This window comes from Pogona vitticeps, chromosome 1 (genome assembly GCF_051106095.1).
Source record: "Pogona vitticeps strain Pit_001003342236 chromosome 1, PviZW2.1, whole genome shotgun sequence".
In the NCBI taxonomy this organism is placed as follows: domain Eukaryota; kingdom Metazoa; phylum Chordata; class Lepidosauria; order Squamata; family Agamidae; genus Pogona; species Pogona vitticeps.
The window spans coordinates 11543827-11565981 of record NC_135783.1 but is presented as its reverse complement, the minus strand read 5'-3'; the positions used below and the strand labels follow the sequence as shown (position 1 = coordinate 11565981).

Here is a 22155-nt window from a genome sequence, read left to right as displayed (position 1 = left end):
AGGTAATCAATAAACACAACTTATCTTGAATACACCCTTGTGCCTACTAATGGCACAAGAAAAAAAACTATACACTGAAGAAAAGGTGGGAATTAATGGTGAACAGAAAGAGCTTTGCTTTACATGATGAATAGTACTGCTGAGAACACTTCAGATATTTTAAAGGTGTAACATATTTATGGTTACATCTTGTTCAAAGAGCTCTCTGCGGTCTGACTCTTATATTAACAGAGTGAGGGAGAGGTATTTTAAAAGGTGCCCGATTAATTTTGTGAGACACTTTGGTTGAGTGGAACATATTTCATCCGAATGAGGTTTGAGTTTTATGCATCAATGTATAAGTCATCATGGCATATTATTTTAGAGTTAGGGTAACACTTCAGGGGAAATGTTCGCTATAAGCTTTATTAAAGGTATGGCACAATAGACCTGTTAATCTGCAAAACACTCTTGTGTGTTTATGTGCTGTAACTAGAGATGGGCACAAACTGCTGGTTTGGCCATTTCTGTCAGTTCATTTCTTGGCTGAATAGGTGGGCACACATTCATAGGCTGTGCTCTGCTGTCCCTGTCCCACTTCCTCTGGGCAAGAACCCTCTGAAGTGAAAAGCAATTTGGTAGAACACAACACCCAAAATCCCCTCGGCTCAAGAAACTAGACTGCCAAAAAGAAAGATGGAGTTTAAATTTGTCATGGGACAGAGCTAACAAGGAGAGACTGGCAATTTTTTCACTTTTGGGTGCTTGCCTCAGGAGGTGGGGCTGGAACCGCCGAACATCTGTTCTGCCAAGAATCAAACTGGCATGAACTGCCAGATTGTTCATGCCCATCTCTAGCTGTAACCTCCATCCAGAAAAACCCAAGACATTTTGCTGCCTGAGGTGGAGCAGCAAATGTTCCCCTCACTAACGTTAAGGTAGTTCCAAGGCCAGGACATACTGTTTTAGCACACAAAGCTGAAAAATTTCACAACTCTCTTGCTCTCTGCTTCCTGGCAGTTAAAACAAAATAAAAAGTAGTAATCTATCATAACAGCTACTGTAAATCCTGTTAGTGTTTGATGCAAGCATTAGTTGTGGGCTGCCAGCTGAAGCCAGTTAACAAGCCAAAAGTCACATGCCCAGGCATACACCAACACCTCCTCTATGAGTATCAATTAACAACCACTTCTTTTTGTATTTTCAGATTAAGTTAGTGCAAAAAAAGAGGTGTTCTCCTGTTTTGCCGATGTAAAGATTGAGGCCCTGCTCCATCATTTTCTGCTTTAAGCTTGCTAATGGGACTGTGGGAACTCACTTGAGGCACTTGAGAGCTGGGAGTGAAAAAGTGCCAATTTGTCCATGTTACCTCTGTCCAGTGACAAATTTAAACTTCATCTTGCTTTTTGGCGGTCTAGTTTCTCGAGCCGAGGGGATTTTGAGTGTTGTGTTCTACCAAATTGCTTTTCACTTTAAGGTGACTCTATGAGATCATGACCACTGGTCCCATCGTCGTCGTTTAGTCGTGTCCGACTATTCGTGACCCCATGGACCAGAGCACGCCAGGCCTTCCTATCTTCCATTGCCTTCCGTAGTTGTGTCAAATTCATCTTGGTTGCTTCGATGACACTGTCCAACCATCTCATCCTCTGTCGTCCTCTTTTCCTCTTACCGTCACACTTTCCCAACATCAAGGTCTTTTCCAAGGAGTCTTCTCTTCTCATGAGATGGCCAAAGTATTGGGGCTTCAGCTTCAGGATCTCATCCTGGTCCCATCACCTCCTGGCAAATCGAAGGGGAAGATATGGAGGCAGTGACAGATTTTACTTTCTTGGGCTCAATGATCACTGTGGATGGTGACAGCAGCCATGAAATTAAAAGACGCCTGCTTCTTGGGAAAAAAGCGATGACAAACTTAGACAGCATCTTAAAAAGCAGAGACATCAGATTGCCAACAAAGGTCCGCATAGTCAAAGCTATGGTTTTTTTAGTAGCGATGCATGGACATGAGAGCTGGACCATAAAGAAGGCTGAACACCAAAGAATTGATGCTTTTGAATTGTAGTGCTGGAGGAGACTCTTGGGAGTCCCCTGGACTGCAAAGAGAACAAACCTATCCATTTTGAAAGAAATCAACCCTGAGTGCTCACTGGAAGGACAGATCCTGAAGCTGAGACTCCAATACTTAGGCCATCTCATGAGAAGACTTCCTGGAAAAAAAACTTGATGTTGGGAAAGAGTGAAGGCAGGAGGAGAAGGGGACGACAGAGGATGAGATGGTTGGACAGTGTCATCAAAGCGACTAACATGAATTTGACCAAATTCCGGGAGGTGGTGGAAAACAGAAGGACCTGGTGTTCTCTGGTCCATGGGGGTCATGAAGAGTCGGACACAACAACTAAACAACAACAACAACAAACCTTGTTTAATTGATCTTTTGTATGTTTCTAAATGGACCCAAGTGTCCGTTTATGGAAGAGGCGAGGCTGGGGAAATGAAATGTATGGATGCCATCCTGTGCATGATCCCCCCCCCAAGGTATCAGCTGAGATACTCAACTGATACCTTGACAGCAAGGCCAGTCTTTTAAAGCTTGACAGATCTGTGTTTGCTCCAAGGCTTCAGTGGCATATATTTTATCCTGCCATTTGATACTGAGAATTGACAGATGAAATGAAAATGATTGGAATTTTATTGCATGGGATTGATAGTCCAAGTCTCCTCTCAATAAAGAAGAGAGTACATATTTGTACATCCTCAGCTTTAGAGAAAGATTTATTCCATATCGATTCCACAGAAGATCAAAGTGTTCTGAAAGAAGTGCTGGCTTTAGAGATCATGTCAGGTTCGGACCAAATATAGTTTTGACTGTTTCAAAGAATTAGTTTCTCCACGATCAGCACAGTTCCAAAGCTCCTCTTGCCTTCTTGCTGAGCTAGGAGTTCTGCATTTCCCAGTTTGGACTGCACCTTAGGACAAATTTTGTAGAAAGCAGCTTTATTGGCAGTTTATTCGCTGAGTTGATATGCTTTATGTAACTGATGTCTTTAAAAGATTTTGCAATTTTCTCATCAAACCAGTCTTGGTAGACATACTTCTTGGGTTTAAGAATTTTAATGGTATAATATCAATACAACTTCTGTATTATGTGCAACAACTAATACTGTATACAGGCCAAGTGGAACAATATGTGGATCTAGGACACTTTATTACTGTGTAAACTGTGATATAGACATAAAGTGAAAAATTGGGATAAAATAACTTTTAGGAAGGCTGCGTCCTCAAGCCTTTTTGCCGCATGGTTTGGAATTTTTACACACTATTTTACAAAATGCTAAACTATGCTGTAGAGGCTTGAGACCTTAGCCTCAAAGGAGTGACATTAATTCTCACATACAATGTACTGTACCACAAATTTTTGGACTCTTGTGTACAATTCTTCTCCACTATCCATAAAAGGGTTGTGCTAACCCTGAAAAAATAGGATTTTCTTCATGAAAGCTTGCAATTTAATTTTTTTAATGGTCCAATAAAAGGTGGACTACCATTACATTTGGGTAAAATTCCAGAACCACACACCCTTTTCCTTGTTCTTTCCGAACTAAACTAATTACTGTAAATCAATTCTTTCCCCATTCTCAGGATTAGCTCCCTAATGGTCCTTTTCAAGGAGAAAGGCGGGGTAAAAATATTTTAAATAAACAAGCAAGACACCCAGCCCATTCTAACGCTAGGGCCGGCCATGAGGTCCTCCGCGCATTCTAGGAGCTCCTCAGAGAGAGGCGAAAAGAACAACGTCCAAGAGCAGCGCAGCCGCAGAAGAGCCTTACTCCGCCCACGTGACTTAGCCGGCGCTCTAGGGCTTCTACGGACCTCGCGCGCCCCACTCTGGCGGCTGGCCACGTGCCTTGTTCAACGGCCAACGGAGCGAAGAGGCTCTCCCCCTCCCCAATTGGGTCATGCGCACGCGCGCCTTCCTGTCCCAGGCGGGGAGAGCTTGGCTCTCGAATACAGGGAGCGGAAGAAGGGGGCGTGGCGTGGCTCGGCGCCTGCGCGGCGCGCCCTCTCGGTTGCCTTCTGTGACGCCGGTTGCCTTAGCGACCGGAACTTCAAGCGGTTTCCCTTCCTCTCTTAACCGTTGCCCCCGGGGTTCTCTCGGGGCTGCCCCCCCTCCTCTCCTTGGGTTCGCGCATGCTCGCTCTTGGTTGCCCCCCGAGCCCGGGCACCCCGTGTTCGTGAGGGAGCGAAGGCAGGGCAGGGGAGATGAGATGGCGGCCGAGGGGGAGGCGGAGGCTGAAGTGGAGTGGGTGGTAGACGGCATCGCCGGCTTCCTCCGCAGCCCCGCCTGGTCCATCCCCATCCTGGAGTTCATGGAGCAAAAGTGCGAGGGTGAGAGACGCGCAGGGGCTGGGCTGGGCTGGGCTGGGCCCTGGTGTGGAGAATCCCTTCCCCTCTTCCTTATGGGCCCCCCACTTGCGTTCCCCTCATCGTAACTCGTTACCTTGAAATAGGTCTCTCTCTCTCTCTCTCTCTCTCTCTCTCTCTCTCTCTCTCTCTCACACACACACACACGCACGCACGCACACACACACACACACACACACACACACACACACACACACACACACACACACACACACACACACACACACACACACACACACAAACGTTCCTTTTAAATTGAGATTTATCCGATCTTTTGCGTGTTTGTCAACGGGCCCCAGCGAAGGGGAGAGACTGGGGAAGCGAAATGGTTGGATGATGGAGGATCACCTCATAAACTCTCCCATTCATCATCCACGTGGGGCACATCTGGAAGGCCACCCTCCGCCTGGTTGTCCCCCTTCATCCCCCTTTCCCCATTTGTTTTACGAAATGGGTTCGTAACCCGAAAGTAGTGAATCCGAGTTGTAGTGCTTTTGCTTCACATGGGCTTTGTTGTGGATCTTCATTGTTACGTTTTGTAAAGCGTCAGTAGGTGGGGAGGAAGATCGGGGCTCCAGTTTTGGGGGTGGTGGTGGAGGAAGCAGGGCTGTCCTTAAACATGGCGAATTCTCCTCCATACAGGAATGGCAGTGTTCACTTCCCCAGGAATATGTGTGTGTGTGTGTGTGTGTGTGTGTGTAACCTAGCCACATTATGTTTTGAAATCGAGCCCTTGCCTCTGTGTGTGTGTGTGTGTGTGTGTGTGTGTGTGTGTGTGTGTGTGTAACCTAGCCACATTATGTTTTGAAATCGAGCCCTTGCCTCTCTCCAAGATCTTAAAACTTGCAAGATAAATAACCCTTCAACAGTGTTTCCTTTGTAGCACAAAAACATGCCCCTGCTTCTTTACTTTTGTGCAGTATGTAACATGTTTCCTCAATTTTTGTTGCTATAGAATATGGCTCTCCATCCCCTTCCTACCTAGTGCCTTGTTTGCAGTTGTGAAGTTTGTTTGTTTGATTGATTTGATTTATATGCTACCACATTAATGCAGAACACTCTTCTGGGCGGTTTACAGCAGTTGTTAAAACATACAGTACTAAATAATAATTTAACAAAAATAAATATATAAATAAAAAAAATGGCACCAAGAACAATTACAGTGGTGTCCCGCTTGACGATGATCCCGCTTGGCAACGAAATTACTGGAGATTGCAGCCTTTTTGCGATCGCTATAGCGATTGCAAAACGATGGTTCCAATGGGTGATTTTCGTTTAACGATGATTTGGTCCCTTGCTTCGGGAATTGTTTTTTCGCTTGACGACGATTAGAAACAGCTGATTGGCGGTTCGCAAAATGGCTCCCTGCTATTTTACGGACCGATTCTTTGCAAGACAGGGATCGAAAATGGCCGCCCTATGGAGGATCTTCGCTGGACGATGAGGTATTCCCCCCATTGGACCGCATTGACTGGTTTTCAATGCATTCCAATGGGGTTTTTTCCCCACTTGATGACGATTTCGCTTAACAGCGGTTTTGCTGGAACACATTATCATCGTCAAGTGGGGCACCACTGTATCTAAATGATGGCAGAACAAGGAGTGTAAGATTGAAATCAAATAGAGTTGGTGAGGAAAGCCTCCCTGAATGGCAACATTTTAAGTTGCCTTCTGAATATTAGCAAGAAGGGGGCTGCCAGGAGCTGGTTCTACAAAGTTGGAACCACTGTGAACAAGGCCCAATATCTCATGGGTTCTAGTCTGGAAAGCCCTGCTGGGTCAGGCAGATTAAATTTAAAAAAATAAGTTCCGACAGGTAGTGTGCTCCCAAACCAATGTAAGGCTTTCTATGTGACCATCAAAACCTTAAATCTGATCTGGGACACAATAGTTAGCCAGTGGAAATGAGCCAGAACTGCAGTGATGTGTTCAAATTTGTGCACACCAGTCTGGCCGTTGCGTTCTGGACCTGCTGTAATCTCCAGGTTAGCCTCAAGGGAAGCCCCACATAGATAGCATTGCAATAGTCAATCCAGGAGATGATCAGTGCATTCACCCTATTCACATATGTTTTCAGAGAAGTTTTTCATAAGAAATTTTGTAATTCCTTTAGATTTTTGGTCATTAAGTCTGAGGTTAGGGGCTGTTAAAATATAAAGTTGGAAAATTGTCTCTCAGCTTCTTGTGTGCAGCTTGCTTTGTTTGCGACAATCACAGTGCCGCCCTTATCTGCTTCTTTGAAGACTATGTTGCGGTTGTTTTTGAGGCTGTCTGTAACACCCTGTTTGGTTGTATAGTAAATGGTGTTTGTTGTTGATGGTCCCAGCCGAGACGTGGTGAAAGCAGTGCCTCTTTTTCTGTCCTTTTAGTTTTTTTCTGTCCCTCTTTCTCTCTTACACACGTGTATATATACAGAAAATGATGGCTGTAAAACAATGGGAGAATAGAGAATGTAAGATGGGAAGGAGAACAGCTGAGACAGAAAGAAAGCCAAACCCCAAGAAATGGAGGAATTCATGAACAAAAGAAAGAAAAAATGAGTAGAAGGAAGATGTGTTTACATACCCACACAGAGAGGAGAAAGTAAATATCCTTCCCCACACATAGCATGAGTTGAGACATCTCAAAGGGCGGGCACAAGCACAGAATCCCCCCTCCCACGTTCAAATAGATGAGGTGTTTTTGCCTTATTGTTGTGCTGAGGAGGGGAAGAAAAATCAGCTGGAGAAAAGAAAGAACCCCACCCCACTCCTCACTGACTCTGGTGCCCTATCAGTTTCTTGGCAGGATGTTTCCTCTGTTCACTGAATTGAAAAATTACTTTGCTTGAAAAGGCAGGAAACCTTCCTTCCCTAAAATGGCTAGATGGGGTAGAAGTACAGTCTCTCCTGTTTCTTCAAGAATTCTTGAAGGAGGTAGAAATTATTCCCACAGTCTTTTTTAAGAAAAGTTGGACATGTTTTATATCTTAGTCATGCCAATGTAGAAATTGATCTTTTCATGTGAAACTGGGATGGGTTACAGTCTGAGATTTTTTATACCTTGGTTCAGTCATCAATCCAAACAGAGATGTAGCCACGAAATCAGAAGAAGACCAAGGCTCGGAAGGGCAGCAGTGAAGGATATAGAAAAGATAATCAAGTACTGTATAAGGATGTGGTCACTAGAGACCTAGACCATCCACACTTATCATATTTCCAATCACCATTTATGGGTGTGAAAGCTGGACATTTAAGACTGCAGACAGGGAAAAAATTAATTTGTTTGAAATGTCTTGCTGGACGAGAGCTTTATGGATGTCCTTGACTATTGGAAAAACAAACCAGGGACCTTCGGGTAGTGTGGGCGGCATATAAGTTAAATAAATAAATAAATAAATAAATAAATAAATAAATAAATAAATAAATAAATAAATAAATAAATAAATAAATAAATAAATAAATAAATAAATAAATAAATAAATAAATAAATAAATAAATAAATAAATAAATAAATAAATAAATAAATAAATAAATAAATAAATAAATAAATAAATAAATAAATAAATAAATAAATAAATAAATAAATTAATTTTGCGGCCAGAGAAGTCTGTAACTCGAAAAGTACCATACATACATACATACATACATACATACATACATACATACATACATACATACATACATACATACATACATACATACATACATACATACATACAAACAAAGTGAAACTAACGACAGTTCTGTGAATATCTGAAACATGTTTGCGTGTATTTTTGGAATCTGTGTGCAGAAAGTTGTTTATGACATTTTACTGTGAGAATTCTTTTGACCCAGCAGACTAGATTCCTGTCTCCATGCCGAAATTCTGCCTTTTGATGCTGTTTGATTTCAGGTTTTGTTTTCCTCCAGATCACTGATAAAAATTGGAGAGTAGAGTCAGGTTTCTGCCCACCTCAGAATGACAGAAAGCAGTGGAAACCAGACAGGGCTTTCTGAAAGTGTGTGGGCCATGCCAGGGGAACAGGTTCCTGGGTGGAAGTTCCCCTTCCCTCCTATAAACAGCCAAGTAGAGTCAAGTTGAGTTGTGAGTCTCGTCGCCTGAGGATGCTCAGGCTAGACATGAGTAGGGAAGAACTGGGCCAAGACGATTGGGGGTAAAGGTGTTTGGCAAGTATTGAACAAAGCAAGTTGGGTATCCAGTGAAATTGTGGAAGTTGTAATACATCAGAAAATAAAGATCAAATTACGTGCAGTTTAGGAAATACTTATATATTGAGCTAAAGTAATTTTCAGATATGGCTTTCTTAGTTTAATTAAATTTCACCATACTAGGAATATAATTTGAAGTTCCTTATATATGCAGAATATTTTAGAAACTGATTGGAAATCACATTGTCTTTTCAGTTTTTGATGATGAAGAAGAAAGCAAATTGTCATACACTGAGATTCATCAAGAATATAAAGCTTTGGTGAGTGAGTAATAATTATTTATTGTTTGCTGACCTTTAAAAAATCACTCTGATGAACTGGAAATGCTTTGTATGTCTGTTTTGGCATTTTATAAATTGTTGCACTTTGAAATGTTAGTTGACTAATGAGTCATTGCAGAAGAACTGTTAACTAGCTCTAACAATGAGTCTTTTTTCAGCAGTAAGATTTTCATTGTCCTTTAGTACTGAACACCTTGATTTCCTACAGATACTGTAGGTCCTTGGTAGAAAATCTTCGAAGGTCTAAACATAGCCCACAGGTTGCAATGTTGTTGTATAAATAAGAGCATTATTTTTGTTGTTACTGAGAAGCAGAGTGAAAGGGCAGCACCAAGGCAAGTCAACTAACATACATAGTTATAAACATAAAAACGTTGTGACTGTGATTTCTGTATAATGTATGTGAGAAGAAAACATGACTGACTTTATCTGAGAATTCATATCTTGCTCTCATGCTACCATCAAAAAAGCAAAAATTGATATAAGCTTCTTTATCAAATATTCTTTTTTTGATAATTATTTTGCAGGTTGAAAGGCTCTTAGACAGTTACCTTAAAGAAGTTGAAATTAATGAAGACAAATTCCAGGAAGCTTGTACGTCACTACTTGCCAAGACTCATACCTCTCAGGTAAATCTTCTTTTAATTAATTTAGAATACAAGTTCTGGAGTTCCTTCTTTCATTATATTGTTATGTATGTAATATAATCATGAACCGTTTTGCTTCAGACTTTTGGGATCTTTCAGGCAACAGATTAACACTATTTTGGAGTCTTTATTTAGGGGAATATTTTGCTGTTAACAAGTTTTATTTCCAGGTTTACCCTAGTTACTGTCTGGCTAGTGTCTGTGCCCCAGCTGCTTATTCTTAGAAGATTGCTTTATTTTATAACATAACATTTGGTTTTTATACCTATTTTATTCTTTTGCTAATGGGCTAGTGAGGTGCAGAGAATAGCATGTGTGCATGCACAGTCATGCATGTGTGTGCTACGTTTATTACTGTTAAACACACTGTTTAATGTTTATCATGGTTACACTCTGTTAATAAAGATTCCTGCAGATCTGCCCATAAAATGTTTTGCCTAGTTGAATAAGATGTAACTGGCAGGAATAGCTTGTTCACTTACGGAACAATTATATGCATATCTATTCAGTATTTAGTGCTACTTTTTCCCAGGTAGGTGATTACAGTGGTGCCTCGCATAGCGACGTTAATCCGTGCAGCAAAAATAGCTGCAAAGTGATTTCGTCGCTATGCGATTTTAAATAGCCCATAGGAATGCATTGAAACCCCTTCAATACATTCCTATGGGCTAAAGACTGACCTTTAAGCGAAGATCCTCCATACGACGGCCATTTTCGCTGCCCAGTAAGTGAGGAATCCGTCCCTAAACACAGCAGGCGGCTATTTTTTCCCAGCGGCCATTTTGGAACCACCAATCAGCTGTTGGAAAATCATCGCCATGCGATGATCGGTAAGCGAAACAGTGAACCAATCATCGCAAAGCAAATTTTCCCTATAGGGAACATCGCAATGTGATCGCTTTTGTGATCACAAAATCTTCATCGCTAAGCGGTTTCGTCGCTAAACAGGACACCCGTTAAGCGAGGCACCACTATAGGATTGTAGCGTTAATGCTAGATGTGTCTTGGTTTTTAATCTGCAATAACTTTACTTACATTTTTCATAATAACTTATTTTGAATCAGTTGAACACTGAATTTTGTTGGCATTGTCAGATTTAAACACTTTCCCCATCCAGGCCATTTTGCAGCCAGTATTGGCAGTGGAAGATTTTGGATTGTTCAAAAAGATGATGGTCCAGAAAAACATTGAAATGCAGTTACAAGCTATTAGAATAATTCAGGAGCAAAACGGTAAGAGAAGCTCAATGAGAAGATTGTCTTCTCATGTGTTCATTCATTGTGAAAAGGCTTGGCTTGCAACTTTTCCGGGATGTGCATCTTCACTGGGCTGGATGAGGAGAAGCCAAGAAGAAAGAGGCAGGAGAGGTAAAAGAAAAAGTGGCATGAAAGAGGCAGATACAGATGACGAGATGAGCAGAAAAGACAGTTAATGACAAGTTGAGAAGGCAGCAAAAAGCCAGAAGAGGAAGAAAATTGTTGAAAGATTGTGTCTGTTTACTGGCTAGTACATTGGTCAGCTAATCTCTCTTGAGTTGCTAAATGGCAGAGTTGTTCAAGTAGGCTAAGCTCAGCTGAATCCGCAGGTATAATGTTTTGGAATGCCTGCCTAAATACCAAGGTTTTTAATGACTTTTTAAAAATCACCAGCAAAGGGACCAGATGAATTGCAGGAGGGAGTTAGTTCATGAACGTGAACGAGCAACGATGGTTAGCTCTCTCCTTTATTTCTAAAGGAGCTGCATTTGTAGCCATTTCGAAATGAGAAACAGGAAAAAGGTGAACAGGAGAAGAGCTTTGAAAGTAGCAAAGTATATTACTCCATGTGATCTGTTTCTCTTTTATGCCAATTATAAAACCAGCTATGGATATCTGAGTTTTCAAAAGTTCTGCTTCTGAATTTGCTTACCAAGATTTCTGCCAGCAGAACATCTTTAGATTTCTCACAAATTCAGAAAAGACCTGTGGCAATCCTGTGGAATGAGTCAAAATGTACTGTGTTTACCCGAAAATAAGACAGGGTCTTATATTCATTTTTCTTCCAGAAAACACATTAGGGCTTATTTTCAGGGGATGTTTTATTTTTTTCCATGTATTTGAATCTACATTTATTCAAGTACACTCATGTCGTCTTCTTTTGGTTGCTGCACAATGGTGGAGGGTGGGATTTTACTTAACTGGGGCTTATTTTTGGGGTGGGGCTTATATTACCAGCATCCTGAAAAATTATGCTAGGGCTTATTTTCAGGTTAGGTCATATTTTTGGGGAGATGTTATTCTCAGGATTTTCTGTCTGTTTTGGTTCATGTTTGATTTTAAAAATGATATCAAAGAAAGAATGTAATCTGCAAAAGGCAATATTTCATCCTTTACTGCACTTTGTGTTTTTCTTTCTTTTCTTTTTCTTAAATAGGTGTGTTACCTGACTGTTTGCAAGATGGGTTTGATGCATACACTGAAATTGAAGAGGAAGAAATGAAAATATTAAGGGAGGTTCTTAGGTAAAAATACATTTTCTTTTTGATTTTTTGTCTGGGTTTTGCTACGGTGTCTTCCATAAATGCACATTGTTGTTTGATGGTAGATATTTGACACAATGCTTGAATGATATTACCAAAATACTTGGTTGATTTTGTGAAGCCCCTCTCATAACCTGTTAGATTATTTTAGGGAGAGACGCTCCATCTAGGGAATCCAATCTGTCCAGGCTTCGCTTTTGCACCCCAGAGATTTCTGGAAAGCTACCACAAAGAACCAGACTTCCTCAGTGGTGGAAGCACTGCTATGGAATGGATGTTCACCAGGCCTCTTCCCTTCTGACCTTCAATAAATAGGTGAAAATTGAGCTTTTGGTAACATCTCCCTCCTTTAATATTTTCACAGACCCATTTGTTTTTACATGAGTTTTGTTTGCCATTGCCTTTAGTGCCCTTTTGTTGGTTTTATAACTGGGAATATATGCTAGTAGCTGGGTTGCTATTATTATTTATTGCTATTAGGCATCCAGGGTAATGCTCTATCACTAGATGGACAAGATACAAATGCAATGAATGAATGAATAAATGAATGAATGAATAGTGCTGTAACATTATGAGATGCAAGCTGTTTCTCCCCAAAATTAGGCTTGAATGGAACTGTAGAATAAGAAGGATGTGTCTCTTTCCCAGAAAGATGCTTCGTAGCCCCCAGTGCTTGGGAAGAGGTTGTCCTCTATTGCACTAACTGAGGTGACATAGTTGTTTTTTTTTAAAGCATAGTGCTAACAGATCTGGTGCTTTACCTTTGTAGAAGAGGCATTCAGAAACCACCGTTACAATGCTTTGATTTTACTATGTAACGGTCAGTGTATAGGCTTAAATCCAGAGAAATACTGATGAAAGGTAGAAGATAAAAGGTTGATTTCTGCCTTTCTCCTCCTCAGATTAAAATCTTAAAACCCTTTCTTGTGTTTCAGGGGAACCTTGTGAATAAGGTATATTGTGGCACAAAGAATGGGGATCAAAAATTTTGTGAAGACAGTAGATCTGTGTAATAGAGCCTACCTCATTCAGATAGGTCCATTAATCTTCTGGAGAATTTTTTTGGGAGGTCTTTCCATAAAAGAGAGAGTGAGATTATGTCACACACATCTTCTGCTTCCTCCTGCTAGTGCTTTTCTGGATCCAGTGTAAAATACTTGATTCCGTGCATAATGGGTTTTCTGCTTGGCTGAATTTGTGGTGAATGTTTTTTAAAATCTTCTTGTATTCAAGAAAACAGTAGACGTAGCCACGTGGTCCTTTATGCAACCCAAAAGTAGAAGAGGCTACATCTTTATTTAGAATACCAAAAATTAAGCATTAAACACAAGCGTTCGTGAATAAAATTCACTTCCTCAGGCTTAGAGTAGAAAAATTATGAATGAAAGCCCCAGGACATGGCAGTATTATAGTAAAGTGATTAAATGTTTCTTTAATTAATTAACTCTCCAGAATTCATGTGTAATGTATTTCTCATGTGAGCAAACTTGCAGTTTTTTTTTGGTGGGGGGGAGCATTGTGCTGGTGTATTACTGAGAGATTTTGGGGATACATTTCTGGTTGTTGTATGCACATGTATGTACTTGAAGAAGTTGCAGATAGTTCTTACTTTTAAGTAAACTGCATAGGTTTCGATTCGAAATCTACATTCATTTTGGCAATTACGCTGCTCCCATGTGTAGAACGGAGAAAGATTGTCAAAGAAAATGTCTCTAATATACAGTGGTGCCTCGCAAGACAAATTTAATTCGTTCCACAGTTAATGTTGTCTTGATGAAAAATTTGTCTTGCGAAACGCATTTTCCCATAGGAATGCATTGAAATCTAATTAATGTGTTCCTATGGGCAAAAAGAGTCAGAACAAAGTCAAATTTGGTTTACAAAGGGTTTATTAAGTGCTCTTTAAAGCCATACACATTGTGCAGATGGTTTAAAAAATTTCAGTCAAAAAGCTTTAACTTTTTAAACATCATAGAAAAACATTTAAAATCAGCAAACATGAGGCAGGAACAGAAAACGGAAAACATTCTTCTTGCAAAGCATGGCCATAGGAACATTTGTCTCGCGAGTCATCAACCCCATTGCCAAAACCATTTATCTTGAGAGTTTTTTGTCCTGCGAGGCATTTGTCTTGCGAGGCACCACTGTATTTAGAATGTACCTTTCTGTCCAAGTTGCTCTGCAAAACATACTTTTTTCATGAGATCCTTGGCTTCTCCCTCACTTTTTTTCCTTACCAACTATAACTGACTTTAAAGTATATTTGGCAATTGTTATTTTGTTGTTTTTACTGGTACAGTGGTGCCTCGCTTTACAATTGCCCCGCATTACGACGAACCACATTATGACAATCTGAATGGGGTTTTTTCGCTTTGCGATGATCAGTTCCCTACTTTGGGAACTGATTCTTCGCAAAACAATGATTTTCCTCCAGCTGATCGGTGGTTTCAAAATGACCACCGGGTAAATAAAATGGCTCCCCGCTGTTTTCTGGGATGGATTCCTCACAAGACAGCCACTGAAAATGGCTGCCCTATGGAGGATCTTCACTGGACGGTGAGTTTCCAGCCCATTGGAACTCATTGAAGGGGTTTCAATGTGTTTCAATGGGCTTTTTATTTTCGCATTACGTTTTTGTTTTGCAGCGATTTCGCTGGAACGAATTAACGTTGTAATGCGAGGCACCACTGTATATTTTAATATTATGTGGTATATTGTGTGTGCTTGTTTGAAACCACTCAAGAGTCAGTTAGATAAAGAACAATACATATTTCCTTACCCACAGTATAACTACATTTTCTCTTGCTACCTTTGTCTCTTCCTTTCCATCTTTTCTTGATCCTCACTCTTGACTATTTTAAATTTCTGGGACCCAAATTATTTCCTTTTGCTCATAATATACTGTAAATTGCCTCCATTACACCTACATGGAGGTTGCATAGGTAATTTTTAAAATAATAATGGAATTATTTTGGATTTTTGTTAACTATGTATACCTGAATAGTCAAGAAGAGAGTGAGAACCATAGTACTCAGGCTGCTTGCAATTCTGGGTCTGTTCCTAGGAATGGATGAAAATTGCATATTTATTTACTCATCCTTCTCATCCTTTCATAAGAAAAGTTCTGCATTTTTCTAGTTGGCATTGTGTAAATACCCCAAGATACTGTATGTTTCCGTTTATAAGATGACCCAATGTATAAGAATATCCCCCCTTTTCTAACCCCAAATTAGAAAAAGCAGGGATCAAAGGGCTCCCTTTTTGTTAAGCCCTGTGCCTTGGCGAAAGGCAAGGAAAACGGCTGTCAGAGTGAGAAGGCACGGAGCTTAGCTAAAAGGAAGAGAACATCATCTCACCTAATTTTTTGCTAAGCCCTGCATGCCCTTGCCTTTTGAGAAGCCATGGAGTTTAGCAAAAAGGAATGCCTCCTCTTCCTTTCTGCTAAGCCCCGTGCCTTCACAAAAGGCAGTGGTAAAGAGCTGCCTTCCATGTATAAAACAATCCTCAATTTTTTCTCAAATTATTTAAGGAAGAAGTGTCATTTTATACACGTAAAAATACGGTAGTTGCTGATGATTGTGTGGAGTTGATGTAACATAGAGATGGTGTGGGTTTTGACTAATTCATTTCCAGTCCCAGTGCGGGCCACCTTTCAGGATGAATGGACTTCTGACTTCATTCCCAGGGATTTGGCTAATAGGCACACCAGAGAAAAATCAACATTCCTTTGAACTTAAAGGGCTCATCTGTCATATTCCATGACCTTCCCTGACATGGTGAAGAGAATTGCAACACGGTGCCTGAGGAACATGATTATCAGGGACGTGTGCCGTTTTGAAGTCATTGTGCTTGTTGAACAAGCTGATTGCTAGTGCACAGTGAGTCCCTGAAGAGATCCAAGCACACTGCCTTGTTTTCTGTTTTTCAGAAAATCTAAAGAAGAATATGATATAGAACAAGAAAAGAAAAGAACTCAAAGCCAAGAGGTATGTTTGGCTTCAGATAAATTCACTGATGCTTTATAGGTCTGTAAATTCTGTCTTAGAACACAGCTGTTTTTCAGTAGTCCTTGCTGTCATAATAAAATGATGAACACCTTCTCACAACAAACAGGAATACTATTTTGATTTTTGCATCTCTCAGTTGTTTCTTCTTCTTCTTTTTTCTTTTTGCATAGTTTAGTCATGATGACACTCTGGCTGTATATTGGCACCAGAATAGAGAGGATCAGACATTATATAACAGTATAACAGTACAAAGTAGTCACTTCATATACAAGTAAGCCGCCCAGAGACCTCTGGGTAGAGTGGGCGGCATATAAAATAAATAAATAAATAAATAAATAAATAAATAAATAAATAAATAAATAAATAAATAAATAAATAAATAAATAAATAAATAAATAAATAAATAAATAAATAAATAAATAAATAAATAAATAAATAAATAAATAAAGTATTAGTGGCCAAAATGGCTAGTGTTGGGAAAGGAGGAGACAGGACATGGCCTGCAAACCTATGTTGATTGGGGTGCAGCCTTGCTGGAAAATGAGGGTTGCATAGTGTGGTGGAGTTTTATTCATGCAAATCATTTGTATCCACCAGTTGGAAGGGCTTCCAGAGAGGATTACAGATTAATAAAAGCAAGATACTCCCTTGTTAAGTCTCTGCCATCAGGTCTTTAATCTAAAGCGATGTAACCCAGAAGGCAGTGGCAGCTGGTGCCACTTCTGTTAGGTGGGGCAGAAGGCATAGCAGCAGCCCATAGGGAAGGGAACTAGGGTAACAGGCAGAACCAGGAGCAAAAGTGGGTATTCCTACACAACACCATTCACAGAAATCAACTGATGGAGCACACAAATCTCCAGGCTAACACTACAAAACTACCATTGGATACGATTATTTCCAAGCATCTAACATGTAGAGCTTAAAAAGGAACTACATGTTTATAGACAGATGCCAAGCAGAGCAGCACAAATGCGGGAATAGATGATATCTTTATTGGACCATCAAAAAACAAACAGCGAGCTTTCGATGATAATTAATCTTCCTCTGGTTGTGCACCAAGTTCTCATGGGTTGCTTCAAAAATATATATGCAGAGCAAAATAAACGTCTTCATTAATCTCAAGTATCTTAAGGCAGGCAAACATTTATACATCCAGACACACAGAGGAAGGCATTTACTCAAACACTAGTTGACTTTACCGTATTAATTAGCCCAGGTGAAGAGGAGGAGAAAACACCTTATCCAAATTGGAAACATTCTTACCTAGTTTCTGCTGCTGCTTGTTACTTCTTTCCGATACAACAGAGTCTTCTGGCATCTTAAAGGCAAACTAATGTTAGAGAAGGGCACAAACCGGTGGGTCTGAGTGGGCACCCACTGGAGGAGCCAAACTACAGATCAGCTGTTTGACTGGCAAATGAACTGGGCTGAACTGGGAATTCGTATCCATCTGAGTTTTCCAAACTTGCTGGCATATTGAGTGTAGCACCTTAACAGTGTCCTCTTTTAAGATTTTAAATAGTTTGACTGGAATGCCATCACCTCCACTGGCCTTGTTGTTAGCCATGCTTTCTAAGGCACACTTGACTTCACTCTCCTGGATGTCTGACTCAAAGTCAGCCAACACACTTTCTGGGTTGTCCAGGACATCCAGATCTTTCTGGTATAATTCCTGTGCGTATTCTTGCCACCTCTTCTTGATGTCTTCTGCTTCTGTAAGGTTCCTACCATTTTCGTCCTTTATCGTGTCCATCTTTGCACAAAATGTTCCTTTAATATCTCCAATTTTCTTGAACAGATCTCTGATTTTTCCCTTTCTATTCTTTTCCTCTATTTCTTTGCACTGTTTATTTAAGAAGGCCCTCTTGTCTCTCCTTGGTATTCTTTGCAAGTCTGCATTCAATTTTCTGTAACTTTTCCTATCTCCCTGTTGCTGTCTTGTGGCAGCGTCAAACTGGAAGTCCACATTTTTATTACATCTTGACCAGAAAAACACTTATACATCTTTCACTGTGTCTGTTGCTTTGTAATTCCCTAAATGTATTACTGAATGTTATTTTTTTCTTAAATTGATAGTCACACGATAAACAGACATCATCTGAAGGAGCCCGGAAATCTCCCAGACATTTACGTGAAAGCACTGACACTAAAGAATATGTGGATCAGACTACAAAAACTTCATCAGGTAGGATTATAGTGGTGCCTCGCTTAACGAGAGCTTTGTTTAACGACGAATATGCATAGTGACGATTTTTTTGCAATCGCAAAAGCGATCGCATTGCAATGTTTTTAATGGTAAAATATCGCTTTGCGATGATCGGTAAGCTGTTTCGCTTACCGATTTTTGCATAGCAATGTTTTTAGAACAGCTGATCAGCGGTTCCAAAATGGCCGCCGGGTAAAAAAATGGCCACCCGCTGTGTTTTCGCGCCCATTCTTCGCTTACCGGGCAGCGAAAATGGTGGCCGCATGTAGGATTTTCGCATAACGGTGAGTTTTTTGCCCATAGGAACGTATTAAACGGTTTTTAATGCATTCCTATGGGTTTTTTTCGCATAGCGACGAATCCGTATAGCGACGGTTTTTGTTGCACGGAGTATCGTCGCTATGCGGGGCATCAGTGTATTTATAAGCATCTGACATGCATACCTTAAAAGGCCCAGCCATGTGTGTTCCTCTTCATGACACAAATTGTGGGATTATTCTGATATATGTTAGCTGAACTGACATCGAACTTTGTTTTGTCCCCATGAACTGTGAAAAAGCACAAGGTGGCCATTTGCTATAGTAATTCATCAGATCCCAGGCAGGATTGAAATCCACTTGTTACTTCACAAGAAATTAATGAGATATCTTTAAATGGCTAAACATGCTGCCCATAGTTAGATAGTTTTGAATTTTCCCAAGAGAAGGAAAATCCACCTTGGATTTATAATATATGCTTATTGGTTTTATATCTGTTAAACTGCCCAGAGTAGACATTTGGTCTAGATGGGCAGGATAGAAATCCAATAAACAAGCAAACAAATAAATATATTTATACAATGTGTCTGTGGGAGAAGAAATAGGGAAGCTGTTTTCTACACATGTAGATAAAGTGTGTCTATACTGTTTGTGGAGATAACATACTTCAAGTCCCAATTTGTTTTGAATGCCTGTTTTTCTGAGAAGGAAAATCAATCACATATGAGTAAAGGATTTGAATACGTTCCCCAAAGCAACACAATATAATGTTCCATCTTCCTTGTATTTTTCTGAGAGAGAAACAAAGCGAAAACTACTAAACAGATCACAGGTTAAGGCTTATAGTATCTAGCTAGGTGTCCTGTTTAAGTTGCCAAACTTTGTCATCTTAATACGTGCCTGAGACATAGCATGCCTAGAAATAGGAGTTTGGGAGGTAAATGTTAGGTAATACTGCTGTTTGACTTTTTTCCTAAAATGCATCTGAAAAGTATCTCCTTCCTGCTGCTTTTACAGAGAGCTGGTGTCAGAATTCTGTGCTTTTTTAAACAGTGTCTTACAAACCAACATTTATTCATTTTAGGTTGCAGTTGATGTTTCTTTACCATTGTAATTGTAATCCTAGTAGATGTGATTCAGTAGCAAGAGAGTTAGGTTTTGGTTTTGGATCTTGACATGATGGACTTAAAGTGTAATGTTTGTTGTGCGGCCTGCAAAATTTTTTATTAAAGCATTCAAAGTATAAAGATTCTAGCTCTTTCACCTTAACAGCGAGCAAAAATATATTGGTTTCTTTTTTCTCTTTATATAAATTTAGGTCCAGAGGCAAAACACAAGGGTCCATCTACCCGAGAAATGTGCTCTGTAAAAGCGAAGGAAAATAGTTGCAAGGTGGTTGGAAATTGTTCCAAATATGTAGCAAAACAACCCGGGATTGAAGTACGAGTAAGTTGCTGGCTTCATATAGAAAATATCTGGACAAATATCACTTTTGTAACTAATATTTAATTTTGGATTACTTTGTAATATTTCATCTGTATGGTTTGAAATCTTATTCCTACACTAGTAAGAAATACTACTTCTATTATGTTATATCATTACTTTTGAGAACTAAATGTTATGGATATAAAATGAAAATAAGATAAAGACCATGACTTCTGGCTTACAAACTAGACAAGAAAGAACATAACAGAAGGTGTCAGTGTGCCTGATAAGTTAAATACTGTATCAGAATAGAAAGGAAGTTTTTACAGAGTGCGTAAATGTAATAATGGAATAATCCAGTTAGGTGCTGAGGCTGGTGAGTTCCAGTGACAGACCAGCAGATACAACAGACCTCAGTTTACAAAATTAATACATTCTCCGGAACGTTACGTAATGCGGAAAATTTGTAAACCGAAACGTGGATAGCCATAGGAACGGGGTGGCACTAGAAACTCTAGGCACAATGCATCCTGGGGAAGCTTCCTTCGTAAACCGAAAAGAACCAGGGAAAAATGTAACCCGAGGCATTATTTTCAATGGATTTCCATTCGTAAACCGAAAATTATATAAACCAGGGTCTTCGTAAACTGAGGTACTACTGTAGTTGGAACTGTGACGATACTGAAAGAAGAGCAGGTAGATATGAACAAGAGGATATATATTTCAATATATGCAAACAAGTAGAATTTAAGCAACAAGAGGGAGTTAGTGTATAGGGTGGAAATAAGTACCAGAAGTATGGTACTTTGTTCTCACTGTACCTATAAATAAAGGATAGTCCTGGGAATGCTTATCAAATAACTGCACTTATCAGGAAGGTGAGGTTGAGCTGTTGCCTCCAGTGGATGGATTGTACACCTGCTGGAGTGTCTGGTTTTTGTCAGTGCCTTATCTGGAACCAGGGTGTGCGCAGCCCAGTGCTGCAAAATAGATCTGTGGCTGGTATGTGATGTAATTCATAAAATACTGAGATTTACAACTCATAGTTTATTTCTCCCACTTATTTGAAGTGATTGCCTTAGAAAATGAACAGCCTTTGCCCACAAATCCTTTTTAAGTTCAAACGGAATCAGAGGCAGAGGATCTCCATTTGTCTACCTCTTTGTCCATCTCCTCTCCAAGGCCGCCATTCGGACCTATTTCCAGGATTGGGAGGTGGGGAAAAGCTTTGGGAAAGATTTTCTTGCCAGGACCACAGCAGCAACCCAGGTAGAAGAACCTGGCTTGAGGGGAGGTGTCAGTTAATGCTTGTGACTGGATGATCTTAACAAATGTTTCTGTCATTTTTCTCCTCTGCTTTGGCCTTTTGGTGCTGGGGATGTTTAAATTTAGGTTTACAGTTAAACCATCAGCTTTTAAAAGAACACAGTGTACCTTATGTCTTTGAATGTTTGTCTAATAGATTTAAAAGTGTTTCACAAACTGTAGTGAAATGGCCTTTTAAATTCTACTAGAAATTATCAGAACTTGGAGCACAAGAGCTCAGGGAGCGTGAAGACTATCTAAAGCAGAAACGAGATGCGTTGATGGCCCTGAAAAAGGAGTCAAAAGCCAGTACGCTGCCACCACAAAATACTACAGAACAGAAGGAAGAGCAGTTGCCTTCTAAAGAGGTGAATTCAGTTTTTGATGGCTGGGATTGTTTCTTTTTGTTTAGGTCAGTGGTCCACAACCTGGGCCTCCAGATGTTCTGGGACTTCAACTCCCAGAAATCCTGGCCAGCAGAGGCGGTGGTAGAGGTGGTGTTGAGGGCTTCTGGGAATTGTAGTCCAAGAACTGGAGGCTCAAGGTTCGGGACCAAGGTTGGGACCTCAGCATCCTGATCGACAGAGGGCAGATGCTGTGGTAGTCCCATGGTGCCATGCACTCACAAACTGTACATCTTGTCCTCCAAAGGTATACATAGTTGCTATAATTTTGTGTTTTTTTACTTTTTATTTTTAGGGAATGACAGAAGAGGAAGAACAAAAATTGTTAAAGAAGAGAATCCTTGCATCAAAACTAAAAGAAGAAGTCATTAATAAACGATAGCTTAGAAACTGCTTTTAAGAAGAGCTGGGAATAAGAATTACTTTTAGTATATACAGTATTTAACCATGAACTGAATTCTTTGCTTGCAAGCAATCTTATACATTAAATTGATTTCATATAGTACAA

General features: G+C 40.1%; 1 protein-coding gene across 1 annotated transcript; it reads left to right on the top strand.

Annotated features, from left to right (window-relative positions):
- The first annotated feature begins 4043 nt into the window (after positions 1-4043).
- Positions 4044-22155, top strand: CFAP36 (cilia and flagella associated protein 36). Its single transcript, XM_020808516.3, has 10 exons — positions 4044-4368; positions 8793-8857; positions 9406-9507; positions 10643-10757; positions 11938-12025; positions 15972-16029; positions 18127-18235; positions 19832-19959; positions 21453-21611; positions 21943-22155. The coding sequence occupies exons 1-10, from the start codon at positions 4248-4250 to the stop codon at positions 22027-22029; spliced, it is 1032 nt and encodes a 343-aa protein (XP_020664175.3). The 5' UTR covers positions 4044-4247; the 3' UTR covers positions 22030-22155.